The sequence below is a fragment of the Phalacrocorax aristotelis genome, chromosome 6, assembly GCF_949628215.1.
Source record: "Phalacrocorax aristotelis chromosome 6, bGulAri2.1, whole genome shotgun sequence".
Lineage (NCBI taxonomy): Eukaryota > Metazoa > Chordata > Aves > Suliformes > Phalacrocoracidae > Phalacrocorax > Phalacrocorax aristotelis.
Genome location: NC_134281.1, coordinates 20960012 through 20981520, shown reverse-complemented (window position 1 = coordinate 20981520; position 21509 = coordinate 20960012). Strand labels below are relative to the sequence as shown.

Genomic DNA, 21509 nt, shown 5'->3' with positions numbered 1-21509 from the left:
GAACACATGCACAGAGCCAACGAAATTGTCTTCGGCACAACTATATAGAAGAGACCTAAGCAACTTTCATGGTGCATCTCTGAGGGACTTCTGCTCAAAAGATGGAGAGGACAGAGGGAAGAGCACTGTGGTCACCAGAAACATGGTGCCTACCAGCCCACAGAGCACAGGATGGGGATCCTGGGCAAGAAGCAACCATGCTGTGCCAGTGGGATGTTGAGCACAAGCCAGCAGGACCTACCAGGAAGAGTGGCACTGGGCTGGTGTGATGTTGGGGCAATTCTGGCTGGATCTCTGCACTCTTCTTTGCACAGTACAGATGGCTGCAGAGGGATGGACTGGGAGGAGGTAGAGAGGTTCCCTGGGTAGAAGTAACATGTTGGTGAGCAGGAAGGTGAGGAGACACAAGGCCAGGTGGGGGAGGCAGGCTGAGCAGACTCTGTTCAATTGCTGGATGGTTTTAGGATCACCTCCACTGGAAAAGTCACAAGAGACTCCAGTTCTGCTGGTTACTAAACTCAGCCTGCTCCCACCCACCTGCATGCTCAAGCCCTGCTGGTAACATGATGGTCCCCACTGGACATGGTTGTTCTCCGCAGTCCTGTAGAACACTGTGATTACTGATCACTTAAACACTAACACTCCTTCAACATGTATTGATGAGCAAGCTGTGGTGGAAGGAGGTGCAGGAGTAGACATTTCATGGACCACTCAGTCTCAAGGAGTCCTTGCTACCTTGCCCTAAAAACTCAGAAAATGAGTGGTGCATGAGTCTTGCAGTATGTAGGGTATCAGGGTGAGTGTGAGCCAGAGCACAGGGGAATGACTAGCTCAGACCTAGGCTTCATAGTTAAAAAAGGAGTCTGACCTTACTGATCTTACAGTTTTACAAGCTGGGATCTCCATCCCCTTGGGGCTATCAGGCACATGCTGGGTGGCAGGAGCAAGCACCATGCTGGCCAGCACCAGGCTTTGCTCCTTCAAGCTCTTTGGAGAACCGTGAGTATCATAAGGAAAGGATCCAGATCCAACCATGTACATCGTGTGTCCAACCCTGGTGGCAGGACTGGCATTTACATGCCCGCGTTGCGCAGGCTGAGATATGAAGTGCCAGGGGAGGCAGGAGTCAGCATTAGAGGCTGGTCCCCAAAGCTAGTCCTTCATCCCCACATGCACAGGCACAGGTCCCTGCGTGTCAGGGATGCCCTGCTTTGTGCTGACCCATTACTTTACACTGTGGAGTCAAGGAGCGGGAGGCTGGTTTGGCAGTGAGTTGGGGCTGTAATGGTGGAGATGGCTGCCGAGAGAGGACAGTGTATTCCTCAGGGACCATCCATTACATTTCTCAATGGAAATGGGCTCATCAGGAGTGCTGTTCTAACGCAAGGCGACAGGGCCAGCAGTGGTGGGCATGCAGGAAGCGAGGATGCAGGCCAGCAGGGCCTGTCGCTCTGCATTCCATCACCTTCTCCAGCTGCTGAGCAGTGGCCGTGGGGCATGTGGCAGCAGGGCACATATAACATGAAGCTGCATGGAAAGTCAGTGTCAGGAGAGGTGCTGGGCAGCTGTCTCAGAATAGCTGCTCTCCCAAATACTCTCCCTCCTTGGATGGATGAGGGGTTTCTGACAAGTGCTTTGGGCATGGTTGTCTTTTTGCTGGGAAAAAAGCTGCTTGTTTCCTGGCTGAAAAAGTTGAAGGACAGACACTACATGTGTGCAGATGTCGCAGGGACCTTCCCCTCCCACCAGCCACAGGGCTGCCAGCAGCTCTTAGGGCAGGGGTAGATGGCCATGGTGGGCTGCAAGTTTAGGGGAAGGTTTGCGAAGGGTCCTGGTGCCCATTTTTGGGTTGTGTCTGAGCTGCACTCCTGCCTGCGGGGTGGCCCCTCATATCACTGGAGACCTGCCCTCCTGGGGACAAGCCACTGGATACTCCTCTTGCACCATCCCCAGGCCACCAGCTGCATCTCAGCACATTTAACCCCCTCACCCAGGCCAACCTAATGCTGTTTGATGGGAGCAGAGGCTGTGAGCCTGGTGCAAATTGCCTGGCTCTGTGTGCTAGGCCAGTGGGAATTCAGGACTCCCCCAGTCCCCCAGACTTCTGCCTCTGCACCTCTGAGGTGCAGGGCAACTCCACGATGCTGCCCTGCAAGGGCAAGGAGAGACTCAGCCTAGCGTGAGCTTAAAAAAATAGGCATTTTTATTCCAATGTAACTAGAGAATTACAACCCAAGAGAGGAGAGGATTACTCACATTTATCAATAGGCTTATTAGATTACTGCCTAAATAGCTGTGCTTTAGCAGCGTGTTTGTCCACCTCAAGGGGAAGCAGCAAAGGAGGGTGGTGCATCTGAGACCTCATCGTCCTTGGTAGCATGGGGAGCGCTGAGCAATGCTGGCTGGGGCACTGTATCGCATCACCTAATCCTGCCTTGACTATTTACAGCTTATTGGGAGGCAAAAGCTTGTAACATTTGCTTGGCTGCATGGCAGGTCAGGTGCTGAGTTCCATCCCTCCTGCGTGGCCACATTCAGGGAGGGGGCACATACCCCTCTTTGCGATGGGATCATGTTCCCCCGGCTCCCAGACACAGCATGCCGATGGGGACTGGCACAGGCTGAGAGAGGATAGTGGCCATCCCCAGGAGCCACGGCATGAATAAGGACAGTGCCCACTCATCACAGCTATTCCTTGGCCTGGGGTTCCATGGTGGTGGTGCCAGGTTTGGTCTCGCATGCCTAGGGGTGTGGCAGTATGCCGGCCCCAGTGTCACCATTAGGGAGTTTGTCTGCCCGAATGAAGTGGGGGTTTCTCAGGTGTGCTGGGTTTGTTAGCAATACCCTTGTGCAAATGAGGCTGTTGCCAGTGGCTTGCACGAGGAGCTCTTGCTGGGCGCCAGCATGCCACTGGCCCAAAATCCAGGGGCTCATGGCTGAAGCAGCTGCAGGTGATGCTAATCACCCTCACAGGTTGCAGTCAAGCTGGGATTTCAGGGTGCCTGATAATCCTGCTTCTAGCAGTGATGGAGGAGAACAGCTCTCAGAAGGCCCTGGCTCTCCTCTCAGCTCCCTCCCTCCTGCTCTGCTATGACACGATGGGGGTGTCCGAAAAGACAGAGCTGATGGACTCCGAGTCCGATTTGAGCTGCAGGACCTTGGAGTGCTTGGCATCAGGGAAGTCCTCACTGAGGGCCAGGCGGATCTTGCCGTTTTGCGTCTCCCTGACAGGCTCAAGGAAGACCACATGTTTATTGGCACTGACTTTGCGGTTTGGCCCATCAGTGGCGGGGGGAGTGGCACTGAGGATGGAGGACTGGGCACTGCGCTCCGGCGGAGGGCTGAGAGGAGCCGGCTTCTTGCAGCAACTCAGGCAGTGGCAGGGTGTGAGGTATAAGTAAATGAGCACGAGCAGCAGGCTCACGATGCACCCCAGCAGGGTCGTGAGGCCAGTGCTGAAGGCCTCCCCATCGGGCTTGGAGTAGTGGACTGACACGTTGACTTCACACAGCCTACTGAAATTGTGGGGGCTGTTGATGGCCAAGGCCACATAGACCCCCGAGTGCCAGGGCTTGGCCACCGCAATCTTCAGGCTGCCATTGTGGTAGACCTCCAAAGAGCGGTTGCTGTTCCCTGGGTGTTTGATGGGCTCATGGTGAGGGGAGATCCACATGTAGGTGGTGGCTGCAGCTGGCAGGCTGGTGTTGCAGGTGAGCAGGAGGGTCTGGCCCACCATTACGGGAAAGGGCACAGGGTGCATGTCTTCAGGGCCTGCCGAGCAGTTCTCGAACATGCGGCTGTATTTAAGGAACTTGATCAGGGACCGGGGCACGTTGTCGGACACCTTGCACGTGTGTTCCTCGAAGAAATCCTTCACAGAACTGAAACCTCGCTGCTTCCAGTGCTGGAGCATGAGGTAGAGTGGGCAGCTGCACCTGATGGGATTGTTGTGCAGGTACAAGCCATTCCTGATGTTTTCAGGCAGAGCTGCCAGCTCCTCCACAGGGATGCTGCTCAGGCTGTTGGAGGAGAGGTCCAGCGTGCGGAGGCTGTAGTTGCCCAGCCCTTGCACTGAGTGGAAGGGGAAGGTGGTCAGGTTGTTCCAGCTCAGGTAGACTTTCCGCAGGCTGCTCAGCTTGGTGAAGGCATTTTCATCCACCCGTGTAATGCGGTTGTTGTAGAGCAGAAGCTCCTCCAAGCTCACCAGTGCATCAAAGTAGTGCGTCTCAATGGCACGCAGGTGGTTGGAGGACATGTCAAGGTGCCGCAGGTAGGAGGCATTGTGGAAAGCTTGTGGAGAAAGGTCCTCAATCTGGTTGTGGCTGATGTGGAGGGCTTCAAGGTGCGGGAGGGCAGCCAGCCAGTAGTCGTGGAGCTGGGTGAGGGCATTATGGCTGAGGTCCAGTGTGGTGGTGGTAGGTGGCAGTGCCTGGGGTAGGTGCCGCAGTGTCTGCCGACTACAGCTCAGCAGGTCGGAGGTGCAGATGCAGGCAGTGGGGCAGCTGTGGGGCAGCGGGGAGACACGGGGAGCGTGGCTGTGGGCACACAGCTGGAGCAGAAGTAGCAACTTTGCCACCTGTGGCCAGAGTGGGTCTGCAGGCACCCATGGGGACATTGTGCTGGGCAGGAGCCTCTGTGCAGCCTGGCAGCACAGCCGGGCTCCACAAGATGCAAGAGAAAAGATGCTGCAGTCCTTCCCGGTATCCCCCTGTTCTGTCTTGGGGGGGGCAGGGGGGTCTCTACCAAGCATCTGCACACACTCCTTTGCACTGTGCAAAGGAGGATCCCAATTCCAGCTGTGGGGCTTGAAAAGAGTTACAGGGTGGCATCACCCTACCCAGCTCTGCCGCGTCTCATGGGAGGCTACTGCATACCTGTGTTCTGGCTGTGCTCCAGCTGGCCGTGGGCTGCCCAGCACCCGGTTGCAGGGAAGGCGGGCAGGAACTGGCATCTGGCATCAGGGGGTTGAGATGCTCCAGCGTTTTGGAGCTGTGTTTCAGGCTCAGTGAATGCCTCGCTGCTTCCCAGAGCCGTGCGTCCCTGGAGCGTGAAGTTTCTCATGGCTCAGTACTGCTGCGGCACATCCCTATGCTCCGGTCCCTGATGAGCCCCCAGCTGGCGTCCAACTCCCTCAAGGCCGGCATCTCCCAGGGAGCCAGGGTCGCTGAAGGAATATGGTCCCGCTCCTGCCCCTATTTACACGCTGACGGTGTGCGACGTGTGGGCCAGGCAGGCTCCCATTGGTCCCGGTGAGGGGAGTGGTGGCCACAGTGGTGGCCGTGGCCCTCCCTTGCTGTCCTGTGAATGGGCAAGTTGATGCGCAGCTGGCACTTGTCCCATGGGGTGCTCAGGGCCACTTCGCTGACCCTCTGTCCTTACCAGTGCGCAGCTGCTGTCCCTCCCGCTGGAGAACTGCAACCTCAACCAGCTGTAATCTGTAAGGCAGCTGCACAGGCTGCTCAGTGGCTGCACAGGCTGCTCAGCGACTGCCCAGCCTCTGGGAGGATGCTGGAATAAACCCGCCCCGTCATCACCTCTGGGAGCCCCGCAAGTCCAACCCTGCACCTAGGCTGGGAGCAGGGATGGCAGTTGTCATACCTCCGCCCCCCGCTTAGCACCCAGTCATGGTCCTGCTGCTCTCACCCTCACCACCCCCTGCATGAGCTGGTAGGGACACCCCCACCGCCCCCCCACCCCGCACCTCCAGCCATGGGGTGAGCAGGGCTGGCTGATCCTGGCAGGGTCCCTGTGGCAGAGGGGGTACCACAGGCTGCTGGCGGGGAGCGGGTGGCCACAGGGTCAAGGACGCACAGGAATGTCATTACCCAGAGCCCAGGTGTGATAGTGGGAAGCAAAGCTGGGCTGGGGAATTGGTTTCCATTAGGGCAGCAAAAAGCTAATTTGGTGGCTGTGGCTGCCACGCACAAAGGGGCTGTTAACCCCCTGCACCCCGGCCCAGCCAGCACTGCTGGGCTTCTCCCTTGCCCCTGCTCACCTCTTGCTACAGGGATGGCTGTGCTTGCCTGAGGGCCAACCACAGAGCCAGCTCTGCTCCGTGCCAAGGGCCATGGCACTGATGCCCGATGTAGACGCTGGGTAAGGTGCCCTTCATCTGTCCCAGCTGGCCCTGCTGGTGCTTGAAGCCAGGGAGAGCCACGACGCTGCCCCTCTACCCCCCTCCACCCCTTCCCAACCCCACCCCGCCCCGCGCCTTGTGGGGGCAGCCACTTGCCCTGAGGGCACCTTGAGTCAGTCTCTTAGTGCAGGGGAGGGCCACAGCCCCCAGCATGAGGCTGCTGTGAGGCATGTCTCCTTTTACCCTTGCAGTGCCGTGAAGCAAGGGTGGTGCTGGCTGCTTCAGCCGCCCTGCAGCTCCCCAGGCTCTGCCAGGGACCGGTGCACAAGGGCTGCAGCCTCAGCAAGGGCTAATGCACTGTATCGATCCCCAGAGGCTCTGCGCATGGGGAGGAGGAGGAGGGCTGCTGCCCTTCGGCTGCATTTGAGCATGTTTCCCTGGATCAGTGCTGCCGGGGGGCGGGGGGGTGCCGGGCGGGGGCACCGGCTGGGCAGAGGCCTGACGGTGTCCCTTTGCAGGGCCGAGCGGGCGACGGCGGTACTGCTGGCGGACCCCTGCTTCCAGCTGCGCTCCATCCAGTACCTGCTGGGCCACGCCGAGCCCTCGGCCCTGGCAGCTGCTGCCGTGGCCACAGACAAGCGTCATTTCTCCTTGCACACCTGTAAGTGTCAGCACTGCGCTGGGAGCTGGGCTGTGCTCACCACCCGGCCACAGCTGTGATGGGGGTGGGGAGAGACAGGGCTGCTAGTGTCTGTGTCCCCTGCAACATGTCCCAGCCCTCTTAGCCCTGGGGACAGGGATCCATGGCTGCCCTGCTGTCCTTCAGCAGTGGTACTTGGGCTGAGGCTGTGTTCATTGCCCACTTCTGGCAGCAGTTTTGGCCCCTCACAGCACCCAATGTCCAGCTTGCTGTCCCCAGCATGGGGATTGCTGTCCCCAGCCCCAGGCTCCAGGTCCTGGCTGGTGCCCGATGGCAGCTGCAGCACACACATCATCCCCTCTCCCCAACCCAATGCCTCACCCAGCAGCCTTAGGGCAGCTCAAGGGTCATGTTCACCCTACACACACGCAGTTTGTGCCCACAGACATGGAGTACATCAGTGCTGAGGAGCTGGCAAAGGTGGACAAGATGCTGAGCCATCTGAGTGAGGAGTCCAAGCAGGCAGCTGCCACCACGCTGGTGAGTCCCCTCGTCCCCTCCAGCCCGGCCCCTGTGCTCGGAGGCAGCCCTCACTCCTGGCAAAGCTGCCCCGGGACATGGGAATTTTTTGCTGTCACCACTAACTGCCTGGTGCCCCCCCAGCCCACCAGCGAGGAAGACCTGTGCCCCATCTGCTATGCACACCCCATCTCGGCCATCTTCAGACCCTGCTCCCACAAGTCGTGCAAGTGAGTAGCTTCCATGCGTGACCCCCCCCCCCGCCCCCCCCCCCCGAGCAACTGCCATCTGCTGGCTCCCCCATGCCATGTGGGGGGGCTCACCCTCTTTCCTCCTGTCCCAGAGCCTGCATCAACCAGCACCTGATGAACAACAAGGACTGCTTCTTCTGCAAGGCCACCATCACAGGGGTGGATGACTTCACCAAGCCAGCCAGCTCATAGCACCCAGACCCGCACCATGGGCTCCCCAACTGAGCAGGGTGGCCTCCCACCACACACTGGCTTCTCCCCAAATGCAAAGGGCCTTGGGGCCCTTGTCTGCAGGGCCAGGACCCAGCATGGGGCCACAGTGTGGGGCGGGGGCTGCAGGTAGGGCGAGGGTGGTGTGGGAGAGGCCTGATGCCAGGTTCTGGGGCCAGTGTTCCCCTCGCCCAGCACCTGGGCCATGGCAGCCCCTCTGCCCCACGAGCTGTTCTGAGGGAGGAGTGCCTAAGGCTTCAGGTCTGCAGCAGCCCTGGGGACATGCAGTAGCCCTGGCACCAGGGCAAGGGGGCTGGGTTGGGCGTTCGGGCTGTTAACTTGCTCCTGGCTGGGGGCTGACTTCATGAAATGCAGCATTAAATTATTCTTCCTTATGTGGTGCCCTGAGACACGAGGAGGGGAAGCCAGGCTAGTGCTAGTGAGCTACCCAGTGCTCTGGCCATGCTCGAATGATGCTCAGCAGTAAATGGAAATATAAATATTTAATCCAAGCAGAGCCAGGAGTGCAGGGCCCACCAGGGACTGCTACATGATGATGCGCGGCTCTGGCACAGACTCGGCGATGGACTTGTGTGGCAGCACATTGGCCCCGTTGAGGTAGAGCTCATCGTTGACGATGACATCCTCACCCAGCACTGTTACATTCTCCATGCGCACCTGCCCCAGAGAGGCCCTGTCATCCCTGCCCTGGCTCGGGGCTCAGTACCATGCTCCTGCCCACAGGCGCTGGTGCATCCCTCCATCCCTTCAGCTGCAGCCCAAGGAGTCAGGAGGGCAAAAGCTGAGCACCAATCCCCTGTGGGGGCACCCACATCCTCACCCACTGCCCCACGGAGCAGCTCCAGCCCACGATACAGGACTCCAGCCAGGAGTGGGAACGGATGCGGGCCCCCTTCAGCACGGTGCAGCGTTTGATGCGCACCCCATCCTCCACCACCACGCCGGCCCCGATTGTCACATTGGGGCCGATGACACAGTTTGCCCCGATCTTGGCGCTGGGGTCCTGGAAGGAAGAGGGGCTGCACCAGGGCCAGGAGGACAGCCAGAACTCTCAGCATGGCCTGCACCACTTGGCCAGTGTGGGGACAGGAGGGGACAGCAGTGAGGATGGCAGTGGCAGGATGCAGAGAGCCTGTGACATGTGCCTGGGGCCGGCGTGCTCGGGCCTGGCACTTACCACCAACACATTCCCTACGACACCAGGCCCCGAGTGCAGCTTCTCAGGGTGCTGAGCCCGCAGCGCCTGCAGGTACATGCACATGCCTGTGAGGAAGTCTTTCGGCTGCCCAATGTCCATCCAGAAGCCTGTGGGGACAGAGCCACGGTAACAGCCTCCAGCGCTGGGGCGCCAGTGCAAGCAAGACACCCCCATGCTGCCTGCACCATGCACAGGGCCTTACCCTGCAGCTCCATGGCATAGAGCTGCCCATCCTGCGCCATAGCTGGGAAGATTTCCTTCTCAATGGAGGTGGGGCGCAGCTGTGAGGAGCACAGGGCTGAGTGGGGGATCCGGTCCCCCCGGTCCAACCCAGCCCAGTGCCCTGGCCCCTACCTGGATGCGTTGAAGGATGCCAGGGCTAAAGATGTAGAGCCCGGCGTTGATCTTGTTGGACACGAAGACACGCGGCTTCTCCACAAAGCGGCAGATGCGGCCGGTGTCAGCCTCGCTCACCACCACGCCATACTTGGCTGGCTCCTCCACACGGGTCACCACCAGCGAGCCCTCACCACCATGCTGCCGGTGGAAACGGGCCAGCGCCACGAAGGGGAACTCACAGATCACGTCGCTGTTGAGGACAAAGAAGGGCTCCCCACCCTCGGCCAGCAGATCCCGTGCCAGCGCCAGCGGCCCCGCTGCCCGGCCGTCAGTGACACCACAGGGATGGGGTGAGCCTAGTGCCCAGGTCCTCCTGGTCCCACCTGTGCCCATCTCAGCATCCCTGCTCTTCGCTGGCCCTCCCAAGCCCCCAGTCCCGCCAGATCCTCACCCAGCCCTGCTGTCCCTGGTCCTTCCTGTGCCTGTTCTGATGTCCCTGGTCCCCCTCATCCTACCCATGCCCATCCTGGCATATCCCTGGTCCTCCTGGCTCTCCCCATCCACACCCACCCTGCTGCCCACGGTGTCCCCCCCCCAGAATTCCCAGTGTACCCCAGCCCTGCCCATCCATATCCACCCTGCTGCCCATGGTGTCACCCTCCCAGTGTCCCCAGCCCCTGCTTCATCCATCCCTCCGGTCCCCCGCAGCCCACCCTGTCCCCGGGCCTCCCCCATCCCGTCTGCGCCCGCCCCAGCGCCTCTGCCCACTGCCCGCACCCTACCTGTGCCCAGCGGCTCCTTCTCGTGAGACAGGGAGATGCGGATGCCGAGCTGCGGGCATAGGGTGAGCGGCGGGTGGGGGCGGGGTGCGGAAGGAGGGGAGGGGGGGGATCCTTACCCGCTGTTCCTGCTCCCGCATGGCGGCTTCCAGCGCCTCCGACATGTAGCTCACCGCCAGCACCACATGGCTGACACCCGCCTGCGGGAGCGCAGGTCAGCCGGCGGCGGGGCGCCCCCCGCGCCCTCGCGTCCCCCGCGCCCCCACCTGCCGCAGGGCCTCCAGCTGGTGCAGCAGCAGCGCCTTGTTGCAGAACTCCACCAACGGCTTCGGCCGGCTCAGGGTCAGCGGCCGCAGCCGCGTCCCGAAACCTCCCACCAGAATTAGGGCCCGCATTCCCCCCGCCGCCCCGCACCCGCAGCGACACGTCAGCGCCGCGCGCGCCTTCCGCGTCACAGCCCCACGTCACCCCCCACCGCCCGCCCCGGGTCCTCCCTCCCTCCCGCCCCAGGGCCGAGGCTGGATACGGGGGAAAAAGTGAGCGGCGACGGCACCGCGGCACCCACCGCGCTGCGGGGCGGCGGAGTCCCGCCCGCGTCCACCCCGGCCCCGGGAGCTCCACGGCCGCGTCGCTAACGCAGCATGGAGGTGCTACACCCCGCAAGGCTGGGGGCGACCCACGGTGAGGGGAGGAAAGGGGCACGGCTCTGCTCTGGCGGGGCGGTGAAGAAGCTTAAGGCAGCTCCGCGAAGCTCGTGCCCGCCCACCCCCTCCCCCTTGCCCCCAGAGCGGGGAGAGTTAGGCACGGCCCACACACCACGGACAAAAACAGATCCTTTAATGGTTTTTGGTTCTCCGTGAAGCACAAACAGTCATTATTCGTGTAAAAACAAACAGGGGAAACGGTCAAGGCTATATGTACAAGCTGTGGAGTCCCACCGCGGTGGTCCGAAGGGAAGGGGAAAGGGGACCCCGCCCCTGCCGACAAGGGGGAACTGCAGAGCCCGCGCGATAACCCCCAGGTGGAAGGGCCCTGCAGCCACCTGAGCAGAGCCTGCCCGGGGCTCAAAAACACGCACAAAACAGGCTGATAAGCCAGCTGACCTCAGTCCCCGGTACACTGCTGCATCAGCTGCTCCAGGGCCTCCCTCCTTTCCGCAAACCTGTTCCCTGAACACACCCTGAGGCTGGCGTGGCAGGTCAGCGACTGGCAGGAGCAATGAAGCAGTAATCCATCACAGGGATGAGTAGCACGAGCAAAGGTCCAGAGAGCTGGAGGGGAGCAGTAACTTGGGCAAGGAGAGATGTAAAATTTAAGACAAAAGCCAGCACTTCCCCTGCCCCTTTCTGCACACGCTGCTGCAGACCTGCACCTGCTGCAACAGCTACAGCTGGGCACCAGCTGAGCACGACCACTTTCCAAGCAGACCGTGCACACACAGAGTCAGCACACATGCTACATGCGAGCGTTCCCCAAACAAGCTTTCCTGAATTAAAACACAAAACCAAAACCAACAAAAAATCCCAACCCTGGCCTTGCACCTACCCAGGTGGTTCCTCAGGCAGTCAGGGTAACAGTAATGCCATGGAACAAGTCAGTGACACCAGGGAAGGAGCAAGCAGGGGGGGCCAGCACAGAAACACAGAGGGAGTGATGCAGAGTGGGGTACGGTTCAGTACCACCAGGCCACAGTATCAAACATTAATGCCCTCATCAAGGGAAGCTGCAGGTAAAGCACTGGCTCAAGGAGGGAGCCTGGGCAGCAGAGGGTGTCCGAAGTGGCTGTTTCATCCACTAACCCAGCATTTATTTTGGGAAAGACTGTCTCTGTGAAGCAAGCCTAAACACAGAGGCGATGGCACTCATGGCTCAGCCAGGTCCCTCCTCACTTGCCCCCCGTGGAGATCCCCGGGGAGGAGTTTGGTCTAACCCTTGATCTCCCCTTCCACCATCCCCCAGCACAGACCTGCTGGAAGAGCAGGGGCTGCAAGGCAGAGGGCCCCACCAGGGCAAGAGGACAGCCTTACGCTGCAGCCCCCAGCCCAACAGCAGGAGGGAGATAGTCACGAAGAACCTGTGGGACCAAGGTTACATGATGGGAAGGGTTGAAATGGTCCAAAACACCCCGCTGCACTGCTGGGGTCACATTAACTGCTACAGATACTATTGCTAGCCCATGAGCTGAGTTCTTGCTTGGTCAGTGATCTGAGGCAGAGTTAGTCTCACAGAGCCCCATGCCTGCCTGTATGCAGTCCTGCCCATGCTGCCCCATCAGGGAGCGAGCAGGCACGGGCTGGAGCATGACTCCAGGCATGGGGCATCCCCTCCTGGCCGCAGCTCTGCCAAAGGTTGCATTTGGTCATTTTATTTCTGTGTTTGGGTTGGTTATTCACAGTGCCCAAATAGCAGAAAAAGGCAGCATCAAAAGCAAAGCCCCATTGGCAAAACCCAGAGCAGAGCTAGCAACACTGAATGCATGGACCAGCGCCTGTGCTGCTCACCATCAGACCCGCAGATGCTGCCAATGGCTAGCTGAGTGCCCTTTCCACATAACCCAGGAGAATTTCAAAGGGAAGACTCTTCCTGGGCTTCTGAGGCAGGAGGCTCCTCAGGCCACAACTCCAGCTCCCTGAAGAGCCCCATGCTCTCCTGCTTTCTTTTCCTTACATCCAGGTCCTCCCTCCAGAACACACATGCAACAAGCAAAGAACCGGGACACCCAACACCCAGCAGGCATCTACGGAGCCTCCTCCAGAAGGCAGAGCTAGTGCGGTCAGAACCATCTGGGCAGCATGAGGAGCAGTTCCATCCTGCCTCTCCATAGCTCTTCTATCCAAATACATTTAAAAACAACAGAGCAATACAATTGTTTAAAACCAAAGTTGTCTGCTTTTTCCTGTGGTAGTAGGTGGTCTTGTCTGCTCCTGCCACCAGGACAAGAATAAGAGGCCGTAGCCCAGGGCTACTGGTTTTCCTCACGCATCTGTTCCATGATGTTGATAAGGCTTTCCAGTCCAAATACATAACCCATGTCAGGTCCATCATGCACAGTGGGGTCATCACGAAAGCCTTTGAACGTGCTGTGTGCAAAGTCAATCATACGCACATCCACCTTGGGCTGGGCCGAGGAGCTGGGCTCCATGTTGCCGCCATCCTGAAGGCTCTCTGGGAGAGAGCTGTCCACCCGCTTCAGGCGCATCTCTGGCCGGCACTCCACAAACATCCCTGCCCTGCTGTCCTTCCCATCGTAAATGATGAGAAGGGAGCTGGAGTAGAAGCGGTAGGAGGCCTGTCTCTCCAAAACTGCCTTCAGGCTTCGCAGTTTGGCAAGGACAGGCTCAAAGAGGTCCTTGCGCAGCTCAATGCCATTGTGGAGATACTGGTAGAGAGCATTGCGGAAGCCCTCAATGGAAAGACCACGTCCATAGTATTTATTCCTGCATAAGTAATGCCCTGTGTCCAGCTGATAGACCTGGAACACCAAAGGAAACACATCAGGCAGGAGCAACAGGTTAAGACTGCCTGCAGAGAGCCCTGAGCTGTCCTGCACTGACAGAGCAGAAGGAACTCCTCCTGTCCCCACCACACTTAAGAGGGAGCAGGAAACAGCTCTGCCTGTTCCCCAAATCCCAAAGTAGCTCACAGGTGCACCCCATGGGCACAGTCAGGGTGCCCAAGCACTGGTTCTCTGCCAGGACCCCCAAAGGGTGGCTCTTCAGTCCAAGTGTCCCCTAGAAGCATGACACAACAGACCCCAAGGGTTATAAAGCCAAGTCTTACAGCAACTTGGACAATCTTCTGGCAGTAGGAGCTGCTGGCACATATTGCCATTATCATCAGCATGTGATTAACACAAGGCCCTCATTGCTTCAGAGTCTGTGGGCAGATACCTGGATTACAAGATCCTTCTGCAGGTGGGGAAAGGAGTGACTATTGCACAGCAGCACCAGCAGCAAACCCTTGGGTATAGTGCCTACCCACAAGAGGAGAGCAGCTTCTTAACTCCCAATAGAATACAGAAGCAAGTGTCAGCTGATGTTGGGACAGAGAGACACCTCCCCCCGCAGGCACTGTGATTCTAGCTCAACACTAAGCCACAAAAATAATTGTTAGAAAATCCTTTAACTGTCTGAACAAAACAGCTTTGGATAAAGCAAGCCATTTCGGGAGAAGCAGGTTCCTTTTTTCTAGGCTTAGAAATGGAGACAAAAAGCATATACCATGAACACTGGTGTGCCCACCTGAAGTGGAAGACCAACTCAGTGCTCAGCAGAAAACACTAACTAGGAGGTCTAATAGGGTTATGAAAGCGAACCTGCAACACCTGCAGCCTTGGGGAGCCCTACCTGCATCCCACACACGCGCACCCCCAAGGTGGCAGAAGTGCTCTGTTCACACTTCTTCATTTGCCGAGCAGCCTTCTCCTCAGACGCATCGTCTCCATGCTGTCTGGTCCCCATCTTCAGATCAAGCACACAGGGAAGCTTGAAGTGATGCACCACGTTCTCCAGCAAAAGGAACTCTGGGAGACACGTCAAGGAGAGCTCACCTATTGGAGGCACTGCTCCCCAGGGCCACCACAGACAGGGACTTGGACCAGCATGAGATAGGGTCAGGCAACAATAAATAGGAACCCAAAGAACAGACAGAACAAATTGTTTGGGGAGGTGAAGAAAAGTACATAACCCAAGGAGAAGCGGCCAGACTTTCACACTTGGTAGAAGAAATCAGCCTGGAAAGTAGAATGGCCAACAGTAAGCAAGAAGATCATATGCAGGCATACTGGAAACTCAGCAGGGGGAACCAAAGTGCAGAATGCTAGCGTCAGGAAAGACAATCTGTCAGTAAAAATTGCTGATAGGTTAAGGGAGAGCTTAAAGTCTAATCTAGTTAGCAATTTAACCATATGGATAAACAATACAATCCCCACGGACTGAAAACTCAAGGCTCAAGTAATAGCACAGTACTGTTGCTATTGGCCTGCCCAGAACAGCAACACTGCCCAACACACTGGGGAAACCGGAGAGGCTACAAAGGCAGGAAACAGAACAGCATGCACAATGGGCAAACCCTCCATTAGGGCATAGTGCTGGGAACAAAATCAAGACAATCAGCACAGCAGCTTGTCCCAAAGGGGAAAACACAACCTGAAGTTTGCCCCAAGCTGCCCTGAAGGGCATGGTTCAACATGTTTCCCTGAAATGGCAACCAGAGCACAGCTAGATTAAACCTGCAAGGAAGTTTAACTTTTAGAAGAAAAAAATATATCATCAGCTATGTTTGATTTTGAAAGAGGAACTTCATAAAAATCAGGAAGTGTGGTTAAAAAGAATAGGACAGAAGTGGTATTACTTCTCGCAAGTGATGCAGGCTATTTATAAAAAAAAATAAAGCACACATTTGAGAATAGGAAAAGGAAGACCACACAGTTAAAATGATGAATACAGCTATTAAAAGTAAGGTTGTTTCTATGTGAGGAAAACAGAATCAAGCTCCAGCAGGTGAAACAGAAAAAAAAGCCAAAGCACATAAGCTGTCAAGTTCAAGACAAAAGCATGAGGAGTCTTTTGCAAAGGCACAGAAAACAACAAATCCATCTCCATATGAAGAAGCCAGTCAGACTGCTAGCAGGGTTTAAAGATGAAGTACAAAAGGAGCTACAGGGGAAGGGGGTGGGATGGGAGCATATGAAAAGGCCCCCTAAAAAGAAACAGGATTAGTATTTTGCATCTTTGTTTACTGGGGAAGAGCTGAAGGGATTCCCAAGCCAGAACTGCAAGCTGAAATGCCAAGAGAAGAAATTGCACACTGAACAGAAAATAAGAAATATGTAACTCATTTAAAACTGCCTTAGGATCAGGATACCAAAGGAGGGGCTACCACAGTGTTGATTTGTGGAGATCTGTGGAACTACCAACTAGCCCGACTGGTCTTACAGCCAAAGTCACCAGCAGGGTCCTTGTGTGGAGACCCACACCATTCTACAAGTGATCCAGAAAAGTGAGTGAACAGCAAGAGGACACATTTTCTTGTACTACAAAGATACTCAAGGTTGCAAATGTGAGGAACAGTTGTGAAATAAGATCCTTGGAGTGTGAGACTGACTTGGCCATTGAACAGGCAGGTAAAATTCTAAGGGTTAACACGCAAGATAAAGAGAAAAGATGTAATGCATAAAGCAGTGTGTTTTTAGACAACTACTACCACTCAGGAGTGGGATCTTAGGGTAATGAAACAGCACTTAGAACATGAGTGTGTTAGGAATTATGAGGGAGAGGAGACAACAGCTAAACACCAGTGGAAATCTCTGGTTCATGTGCTTATTTTGTACTGCGTGCATTTCTGGTCATGGTCTCTAGAAGGATACAGTAGAACTGGAAGAAACTCAAGAAAGGTGACAAGGACAAACACAGCTCCCTCCCAAGTGATTACTGAACAAGGCAGACCTGCATCTGCTGCCAGGCAAAGCCTGACATGAAAAAACTGCAGTTCAAAACATAAGTCAAAGAAAAGTATCAGAAAAGAAAGAAACCATGCGATCCAGCCAGAAACATGGCTTCTCTGTGCATCAATGTCAGACATTCTTGTCACTGTACGGAAAGCAGGAAGGAATAGTAAAAAAAAAAGCATAACATGGCTTTGCTTCTGTGAATGATGGGAAAGTCAAAGGAAATAAGCTGTGTCAGGCACAAACATGTAGGCCAGAGCAGCAGCAGCAACCTGACACACTCTGTTCTGCTTCCCAAAGGATACTGTAGAGTTTTCGGTCCTTGGACTCCGACCGCATGCGGCTCAGCTGCTGCTTATGACAGCGCAGGCTCCAGGGGTTATAGCTGATCTTTTCAGAGCTCAGACCACTGTTCCCATCCAACATCTGAAATGGAACATCTGAATGGATGTGCAAGTCCACCCTAGGACTCTTTGTTTCCTGGATGCTGCTGGTATAAAGACAGAACAAACCTGCCTGTTAGAATCCAGGCATTATTCAGATACTTAAAACTGTCACACCCTCCCCTCGCACATGACTATTTCCTGTTCCTTCTCCTGCTGCACACATTACACAATACAAACTGTCTTAACAGCAAATCTTCACTAATAACCTGGGCTGTGGACCGATGTTTAAGGATCTGGTCTAAAAATCTCTGCTACGTTGTACTGTAGTTGATAGACTAAGCAGGAACATTTGTTTCTCAGAGAGCTCCAGCTGGTGTGAGAAGGCAGAGACCCATATTCAAAGTACTTTTGGCAGAAACCTCTGGTTTAGCCAGGTGGTCTGAAGAGAATTTGATTCTGCTTCACATACTTTGGTTCCACATCCAGCAAACTTCACGTGGATGAGTTCATCCTGAATCCAGCAAAACTCCTGACACAGCTTTCAGTGCCACAAGTGTGCTGGGCTAGCAAGTGCAAGACAGCCTGCCGACCATATGGAAGTGCAAAATACTCTCAATAAGAGGAGCAACAGAGCTGAAAGGGGAAGAGATTGTTGTCACTGGGCCCTCAACACTTTTACCTTTCAGTGTTGTCACTGGCCAGGCCAGGTTTTTCCTCCTTGTGCTCAGTGACACTGCTTGATCTGTGAAGGCTCCGACGCGAGTGCTTGCGTCGTGGCTGGTCCCTCTCTGGCATATCATCCTGCTCTAGAGCCTCATTCTCCACATAGGGATAGGCCACCAGGTTAATGTAGCCATCACTGTCTCCCTCAAAACAGACAGATACCACACCTGCCAGAGAGAAGTGACATGTCAGTTCTATTTCCCAGGGGAGGGAATACAAAACCACTAGCACCCAAACATTCAACAGGAGAGAGGAAAATGTAGCTCAGAGGGCAGCAAAAGAAAATCCAGAGCAATGAAAGGAGGTTTAAGGCTACAAGAACCCAAATGTTGTTAGCACAGCACACAGGAGAAATTCCCCAAACTGTGCCCTGTGTTGCTACCTGAGCGTACAGTAAGCAGCAGCAGGGGAAGCTCTGCTACCCACAGGAAACTAAGGACAAAAGTGCAGCTGGTAGGCTGAGGGGTGTGATTATTTCTTTCCATTCAGTCTTGCAGCAAGTGTCATTAAACTGAAGAAAGACAAGATGTTGAGGGGGGTGCAAAGCATACAAAATATATACCTAGTTCATTTGAGTTTATGTCCCGCAGAAGCATTCCTGCTGTTGACAAGGATATTGCTGGCCAAGGAGTGTGCCTTCTCTACCAAAGGAGCTCTCCAGCATCTGAGCTCTCAAGTACAGAGCTCTGAGGCTGAAGTGACACCTACCACTCTTATCACAAGTCAGCTAGTCTTGCTGAAAAGGGATCTGCAAGGTCCCAGGGCTTCCAAGCAGTAAAACCAGAAGGCCCTGGAAGACAAACTACCTCAGCCACGTGCAGGCAAGCAGGACGATTTGTATCCTGTCCAGTTTTACCTCCTGAAGGCTCCTGGAAAGTACCATAGTCCAAGGGAAAGTATAGATCTTTCACAGCACACACTCTAAATATAACTAGCTGCCCAGCCACAGAGCAGGACAGCTGACACTTCTAGTTAGGGGCGACACCTTCATCTTTGTGAGTCCCCCAGCCCTGAAAAGGAGGCTATCAGCCCATCTCCTAACATGCAACGACAAAAATCTTTCATTAGCTTGTCACCAGTATTGAATAGCTGCCAGGAGTATCAGATGCTAGATGCACCAAATCAAATGATTCATCACAAACATGATGAAACCTTGCACTGCTCAGTTGATGCAGGCCATCATGTTATTGTCTTTCCTTTTTCCTTATCTGCACATGAAAATGCTAACAAGGTTCAGGCAGCTCAGCACAACTTCAGAGCAGTTTAGGACTCTAGCATGTCACTACTTAAATGCCACTCCAAGTGCTCTGGCTGCCTGGACATACTCTTCAAGATACCTCTGTGCAAGGGCAGTCCTAAAGTAACATCTGAGTGCTCAGACAGGAAATATAATTCCCAAAATTCCTCTCCCTTACAGATGAAATCCCACACTGGGGTAGAGATGCATGTTCTAAGCCTTTAGGCTACCAGGAAGTATCTGACTTCAGGAAGACAGGTCTCCATCTGGACTATCAGCTTCATCAGTTTTCAACTCCATCCCAAGGAAAGCCTGACATTGTGTCAGTCCTAGTAACTACAGAGGCTTCAGGTGGGATTTCTGATGGGTCACTAGAGCACTGTATGGCCCCAGAGTGGGTACAAGAGGACCCATCTGTTGGAGATGGTATCTTTCAGTCACGATCTGCATACAGACAGAGGTAGGTAAGCTGATACTGCTTTGAGACCTTCAGGCTGCAGCCAGACCAAATGGCAACACCCTGAACAGATGGTGGTTCCAGCTGCCTGTGAAGCACCATCCTCCCAATGCCACACAGTGACAAAGCAGAGGCAATAGGAAGAGTCTCCCAGAAGACTACCTGCCAGTGTCACCAGCCTGAATACAAACACATGTGGCTGAAAGCGTATTGAGCTTCTGAAAGATATAAATGAGCTGCCAATCTCCTACAATGATACAGACACTGGAAAATTCTATTCCTTCAAAGTAGCTAGGGAGAAGGCTTCACTTCAGCACTGGGAAAGCAATGCTTCCTGCTTCAGCAGCTTTCTGATATGGGTCCATAAAAGAGATGGGATGAGGAAGCAATAAGTTACAGGACTGGAATATGCAAATGCTCCATATATTATCTAACTTCATTTGCTCAAGGTCAAGGCTGTAACTGAGAATAACTTGGTAGTAAAATCACTTTAGTTACACATCCATAACCTTAACCTTCAGACTACAATTGTTACACTGTACATTCTGTGTCTAGAAAGAGAAGCGCATTAAACTACACACCTACAAAAAAAAGCCTTCCTCTTTTCCAAGTGCTCCTATTAAATTGCTAGCCTGCAAAAGAGAATTGAAAACAAGAAATAAAATGACACCAGAAGACAGCAAGACATCAGTAGCTCCAGGAAAACGAGAGGGTGGGTTCTTGAATCATACAACTGCACTCTGGAATGACAAGAAGCCTCACCTTTGTACTCAGGTGTGAACTCCTTCATTTCCGGGGGCAGAGATTCATAGAAGCGCTGTTCTCTGGTAATGAGGGGCTTGCAGACAGTATGGTCGTCATAGCGCATCATGCTGCTGTGGCCGCCCACCTGATGAATGAAAGGCTCCAGCAGGACCCCCCGGTCTCCAGATCGAGTGGCATTCTTGCCATACTTGCCCACTTCCATGGTTTGACAAACACACATTGCGTTGGGCACCAGTTGCACTCTTGGAGCATGGGGAGAGCCACATGGGCTGGGAGGGGCAGCTCAGCAGCAGTTAGGCAGCCACAGTGGGGAAATCCTGGGTATCTGCTTCCTTACAATGATCTGAAAAACCAAAGGAGTTTCCTGTGAATGGGAGACCACCTGTATTCACTCCCTGTTGGATCAGAAAAGTTTTTGGTATTTATTTATATCCATAACTGTTCCTCTCCTGCTCTCTGTTTACATCCCACTTGTTCCAGCATGCTCGTCACCACCTCTTTAATCCAACAGGTAAGCATACACTAACTGGGAGGCAGTATCATTTAGAGCTTCTCCAATAGGATTGACAGGAGACAGGACAAGGAGGAGATATACATTTTGAGCCTCCCATCTTTAGAAAATACTATTTCCTCCCTTTAGTTTGTTTTATCAGTAAGGCAGTGCAATAATGGAGCACAAACCATGAGCTACAGCACAATTAAAACCAAGCCCACACCAGCCTATCAGTAACCATGACTAGCACAGGCAGAACAAACATTTCAAGAATCTGAATTCCACTCCTTCTGCCTCTGCATTTAACTTCTAAACAACTAAATAATTCCTGTTCACCTCCTACTCTAACACTGTTTCCTCCTTTACTGACTTGCTTCTCTTCAAGCTATGACATGAAAGACTCGAGTAAATCATTCTGTCGTGCATATGCTGTACCTGAATGGATTCCACTTGGATTCTCCCCTTTATTACTCTAAACTCTTCAGGACAACTATTTCCTGATGCTTTCACAGCACCTACATGCACAACAGGACCCTGATCTCTAGAAGTAGGCAAGAGAGATTGCTAAATCCAAAATGAGATGAGAAGCGCTTTGGAGAAGACAGATGCTCTTTTAATGTGTGCAGAGTGCCCAGCACAGCCGCAGGATGATAGAAAAATAAAGCTATCTAAATTCTCTCCAGATAATTTGCCATTTCCAGCTTAGATCATATCTGCTTCTGAGGCTGCTGGGGAAAACACTGCAAGATTTCCTCTCAACAATGAGTTATCCGAAGTCTTTGGTACAAGAACCATATGGTGACTACAGTTTCTGAATTCATCAAATTTCCAGTTTCTTAAGCACAGCAAAGCCAAAGGCAATAATTTAAGAACTAAGGGACCCTGGAGGCCTAAACAAGGGACACGGTTCAGGCTGTTCCTCATCTGGCCACATGATGTCTCCACAGCTACACAACACTGCCACAGC

The 21509-nt window shown here is 54.5% G+C and overlaps 4 protein-coding genes across 20 annotated transcripts in view; 1 reads left to right on the top strand and 3 right to left on the bottom strand.

Moving 5' to 3' along the window:
* Positions 1 to 8091, top strand: part of RNF123 (ring finger protein 123) — a 49870-nt gene extending 41779 nt beyond the window's left edge. For all 3 annotated transcript variants that reach the window (XM_075096520.1, XM_075096521.1, XM_075096519.1), the window contains exons 36-39: positions 6595 to 6737; positions 7162 to 7256; positions 7380 to 7465; positions 7579 to 8091. In XM_075096520.1, coding sequence (XP_074952621.1) covers positions 6595 to 6737; positions 7162 to 7256; positions 7380 to 7465; positions 7579 to 7678 — 424 coding nt within the window. In that variant the 3' untranslated portion in view covers positions 7679 to 8091. The remainder of the gene's footprint in view (positions 1 to 6594; positions 6738 to 7161; positions 7257 to 7379; positions 7466 to 7578) is intronic.
* On the bottom strand, positions 2181 to 5075 carry AMIGO3 (adhesion molecule with Ig like domain 3). Of its 2 annotated transcripts, XM_075096523.1 has the most exons (2): positions 4875 to 5075; positions 2181 to 4502 (listed from the first exon to the last, which is right to left on the bottom strand). In XM_075096523.1, the coding sequence occupies exons 1-2, from the start codon at positions 4949 to 4951 to the stop codon at positions 3089 to 3091; spliced, it is 1491 nt and encodes a 496-aa protein (XP_074952624.1). In that variant the 5' UTR covers positions 4952 to 5075; the 3' UTR covers positions 2181 to 3088. The 2 variants fall into 2 exon arrangements, with proteins under 2 accessions (XP_074952624.1, XP_074952623.1); XM_075096522.1 differs by having other exon boundaries at positions 2181 to 4895.
* Positions 8092 to 8180: 89 nt separating the features above from the next.
* GMPPB (GDP-mannose pyrophosphorylase B) lies at positions 8181 to 10803 on the bottom strand. Of its 4 annotated transcripts, none has more exons than XM_075096538.1 (8): positions 10599 to 10803; positions 10153 to 10233; positions 10037 to 10085; positions 9270 to 9571; positions 9118 to 9196; positions 8895 to 9022; positions 8538 to 8720; positions 8181 to 8374 (listed from the first exon to the last, which is right to left on the bottom strand). In XM_075096538.1, exons 2-8 carry the CDS (start codon positions 10195 to 10197, stop codon positions 8243 to 8245), a joined length of 918 nt encoding a protein of 305 aa, XP_074952639.1. In that variant the 5' UTR covers positions 10198 to 10233; positions 10599 to 10803; the 3' UTR covers positions 8181 to 8242. The 4 variants fall into 4 exon arrangements, with proteins under 4 accessions (XP_074952639.1, XP_074952637.1, XP_074952640.1 ...); XM_075096536.1 differs by lacking the exon at positions 10599 to 10803 and adding an exon at positions 10300 to 10488; XM_075096539.1 differs by lacking the exons at positions 8538 to 8720; positions 10599 to 10803 and adding an exon at positions 10300 to 10483.
* A 50-nt stretch (positions 10804 to 10853) lies between these two features.
* The window catches only part of IP6K1 (inositol hexakisphosphate kinase 1), a 38169-nt gene continuing 27513 nt past the window's right edge, over positions 10854 to 21509 (bottom strand). For 5 of the 11 annotated variants that reach the window (XM_075096529.1, XM_075096527.1, XM_075096530.1 and 2 more), the window contains 5 exons: positions 20047 to 20392; positions 17547 to 17757; positions 16787 to 16968; positions 14380 to 14555; positions 10854 to 13505 (listed from right to left, as the gene is read on the bottom strand). In XM_075096529.1, the coding sequence (XP_074952630.1) occupies positions 12996 to 13505; positions 14380 to 14555; positions 16787 to 16968; positions 17547 to 17757; positions 20047 to 20269 (1302 nt within the window). In that variant the 5' untranslated portion in view covers positions 20270 to 20392 and the 3' untranslated portion in view covers positions 10854 to 12995. Of the gene's footprint in view, positions 13506 to 14379; positions 14556 to 16786; positions 16972 to 17546; positions 17758 to 20046; positions 20393 to 21509 lie in introns of all 11 variants that reach the window. The other 6 variants (XM_075096524.1, XM_075096525.1, XM_075096526.1 and 3 more) reach the window with 3 other exon arrangements.

Bases quoted from the DNA above. Each gene is read 5' to 3' on its own strand.
- AMIGO3 (XM_075096522.1), bottom strand. From the start codon at position 4,750: ATGCTTGGTAGAGACCCCCCTGCCCCCCCCAAGACAGAACAGGGGGAT.
- GMPPB (XM_075096536.1), bottom strand. From the start codon at position 10,428: ATGCGGGCCCTAATTCTGGTGGGAGGTTTCGGGACGCGGCTGCGGCCG. The intron at 9,023-9,117 runs GTAAGGCCCTGT...CTGTCCCCACAG, and splicing joins CTATGCCATGGAGCTGCAGG to GCTTCTGGATGGACATTGGG. The intron at 8,721-8,894 runs GTAAGTGCCAGG...TCTTCCTTCCAG, and splicing joins TCGTAGGGAATGTGTTGGTG to GACCCCAGCGCCAAGATCGG.